Here is a 2,548-nt window from a genome sequence, read left to right as displayed (position 1 = left end):
GATAACCCAGCGGACATTGCTAGTCGTGGGTGCTCACCCAACGAGCTTAGTAATTACCAACTCTGGTGGACTGGGCCAGATTGGTTAAAATTACCGGAAAATAGTTGGCCATCGAAAGAAATTTGCGAAGTTACACTGGAAGCAAAAACATCGAAAGTGCTGATGCTAAATATGGAAGAAATGACGGAAAAAGACCCCATGAGAAACATACCTTCGTTAACAGGAGTATACAGAGCATATGCGCAAGCACTCAGATTTTGGAAAAACACCCTTGTTTGTAGACAAAACCCTCTAACTTCTGAAGTTGAACTTACTGCTGATGAAATTCAGGCCGGCAAACGTGCCAGTAAAATTCGCACCCAACGGTTCTTTTTCCCAGAAGAGTTTCAAGCATTAGAGAAAAGATCCAGAATTCCTCCAAAGAGTCCTTTGCTATCTTTTAACCCATACATAGATCCAAAGGGTATTATGCGAGCTCATGGGAGATTGGTTCAATCACCAGCACTCACTTTTGAAGAACGACACCCAATAATTCTTCCACGCAATGCGAAATTTACTACTTTACTCGTCGAACATACACACAAGGTGACCTTGCACGGTGGGAACCAATTGATGTTAAGAATTTTGCGATCTGGATTTTGCATACCAAGACTGAAGTCCTTGATCAAAAAGACAATACGAAATTGTAGAGTCTGCATTCTGTATAAGCGGAGAACAGAAAATCAAATTATGGCTTCACTCCCGCCAGAAAGAACTTTGCTATGTAGACCCTTTACCAACACGGGCGTAGATTTTGCGGGACCCTTCAGCATACGAAATTTTACGGGAAGAGCATGTCTTATTACAAAGGGATATGTCTGCCTTTTCGTATGCTTTGCTACGAAAGCCATACACCTCGAACCAACTAGTGACCTCTCGACTCAGTCATTCCTAGCGGCATTCTCCAGATTTATTAGTAGGCGTGGATGCCCATCTTGTGTATACTCCGACAACGGAACTAATTTTGTTGGAGCAGTCGATGTCCTAAAGAAAGACAGACTCTTGTTCATGAAAGAATTACAAAATAAAACGATTGTTCAAAATTCCCATCAATATCTCGATTGGAAGTTTATTCCACCCGGCGCTCCACACATGGGCGGTTTGTGGGAGGCCGGCGTGAAGTCTTTCAAGACACATTTGAAGAAATGCATACCAAAAATGAATTTTACCTTCGAAGAATTTTCCACAATTTTGTCGAAAATCGAAGCTTGTCTTAATTCAAGACCCTTAAGTCCAGCTAGTGAGGATCCTAGCGATTTGTCGCCTCTGACCCCAGGTCACTTCTTAATCGGTACACCAATCTTAGCCCCTCCCGAACCCGATGTTTCAGACCAAGATGTTAGCCTGGTCAATAGATGGAAACGCTTGAAAATTATCTCCCAATATTTTTGTAATAGAAGGAAAACTGAATATCTGCATGAGCTCCATCGACGTACTAAATGGAAGTATCAACAAGACAATCTTAAGGAGGGTGATTTAATTGTACTTAAGGATGAACGTTCAGCTCCAACTGATTGGAAGTTAGGACGAATTATAAAGACCCACCAGGGAATCGACCAAAACGTAAGAGTGGTAGACATAAAGACTGCTGGTGGTAACATCAGCCGACCCATAACGAAGGTCGTCAAGTTATTTCCGACTAGTTAGTCGGGCCGCTTCTTTAATAAAAACATAGTACTCCTTCTTCCCGTTTATTTACAGATGACTCCATACTTACCAAATCAAGATTGCCGCCTCGAGCAAAGCCCACGACGATAAGATGAGAAGGATGCACTGAGTCTTGGGGGCGGAGAATGTATGGTCTAGGACCATACTTATTGCGAGCACTGTAGCGTTGTTTTGATGAATTTTTGGCTAGCGGTCCGCAGTATTTACATTTGTACATATATACACACATACATATAACCCGCGGTCGCTAGCTATTAACATATTGCTCTCTTTTCCAATAAATCCTGGAAGTTGTCTACTTTAAAAGCAGTGCAAAGGACAGCAATCAATTATTCCGTCAGTGATCATTAAAGCGTGCGATTCCCCCCACCAGTGAAAATTACAAGTTGAAACATCAAAACGATATAATTCTATTAAACGTTAAGATCAACAAGTTAAAAACACTAAAGTTACATTTTGTTACAATACCAAAAGTTAAACATTAAACACAAACAATTGTTATTAAATACAACACAGAATTACATTAAATAAGAAGTACAAATAAAATAAATGAAATAAATAATTAAAAATTTGCTACTTAAAACTAAAATTGCACTAAAAATATACCTAAATATTGCACTGTGTAAAATTTGCCTAAAATTAACTAAAACTTGCATCTACTAAAAATACCCTAAAAATTGTGAATTTAAACTTACCTTACATTGTGCTAGTTAAAAACCTAAATTGCATTACAAAGCCTAGCTAAAATCAACACACATTGTACATACACACTCACACATAACATCCATTGAATTACCACACTAAATAAAACTAAACACTTGAAATTTGAAAACATAAAATA

At 38.9% G+C, this 2,548-nt stretch overlaps 1 protein-coding gene across 1 annotated transcript; it reads left to right on the top strand.

Annotated features, from left to right (window-relative positions):
- The first annotated feature begins 1,131 nt into the window (after positions 1-1,131).
- LOC141391864 (uncharacterized) lies at positions 1,132-1,802 on the top strand. Its single transcript, XM_073964554.1, has 2 exons — positions 1,132-1,681; positions 1,741-1,802. Exons 1-2 carry the CDS (start codon positions 1,132-1,134, stop codon positions 1,800-1,802), a joined length of 612 nt encoding a protein of 203 aa, XP_073820655.1.
- Positions 1,803-2,548: the final 746 nt, after the last annotated feature.

This window comes from Musca autumnalis, unplaced genomic scaffold (genome assembly GCF_047663935.1).
Source record: "Musca autumnalis isolate F117 unplaced genomic scaffold, ASM4766393v1 scaffold_177, whole genome shotgun sequence".
Taxonomy (NCBI): Eukaryota; Metazoa; Arthropoda; class Insecta; order Diptera; family Muscidae; genus Musca; species Musca autumnalis.
This window is presented reverse-complemented; position numbering and strand designations above follow the sequence as displayed.

What these genes read in the sequence shown, in the direction of transcription:
- LOC141391864 (XM_073964554.1), top strand. Translation starts at nt 1,132, where the DNA reads ATGGGCGGTTTGTGGGAGGCCGGCGTGAAGTCTTTCAAGACACATTTG. An exon ending in CGTCAAGTTATTTCCGACTA is followed by an intron (nt 1,682 to 1,740) that starts GTTAGTCGGGCC and finishes GTTTATTTACAG; the next exon opens with ATGACTCCATACTTACCAAA.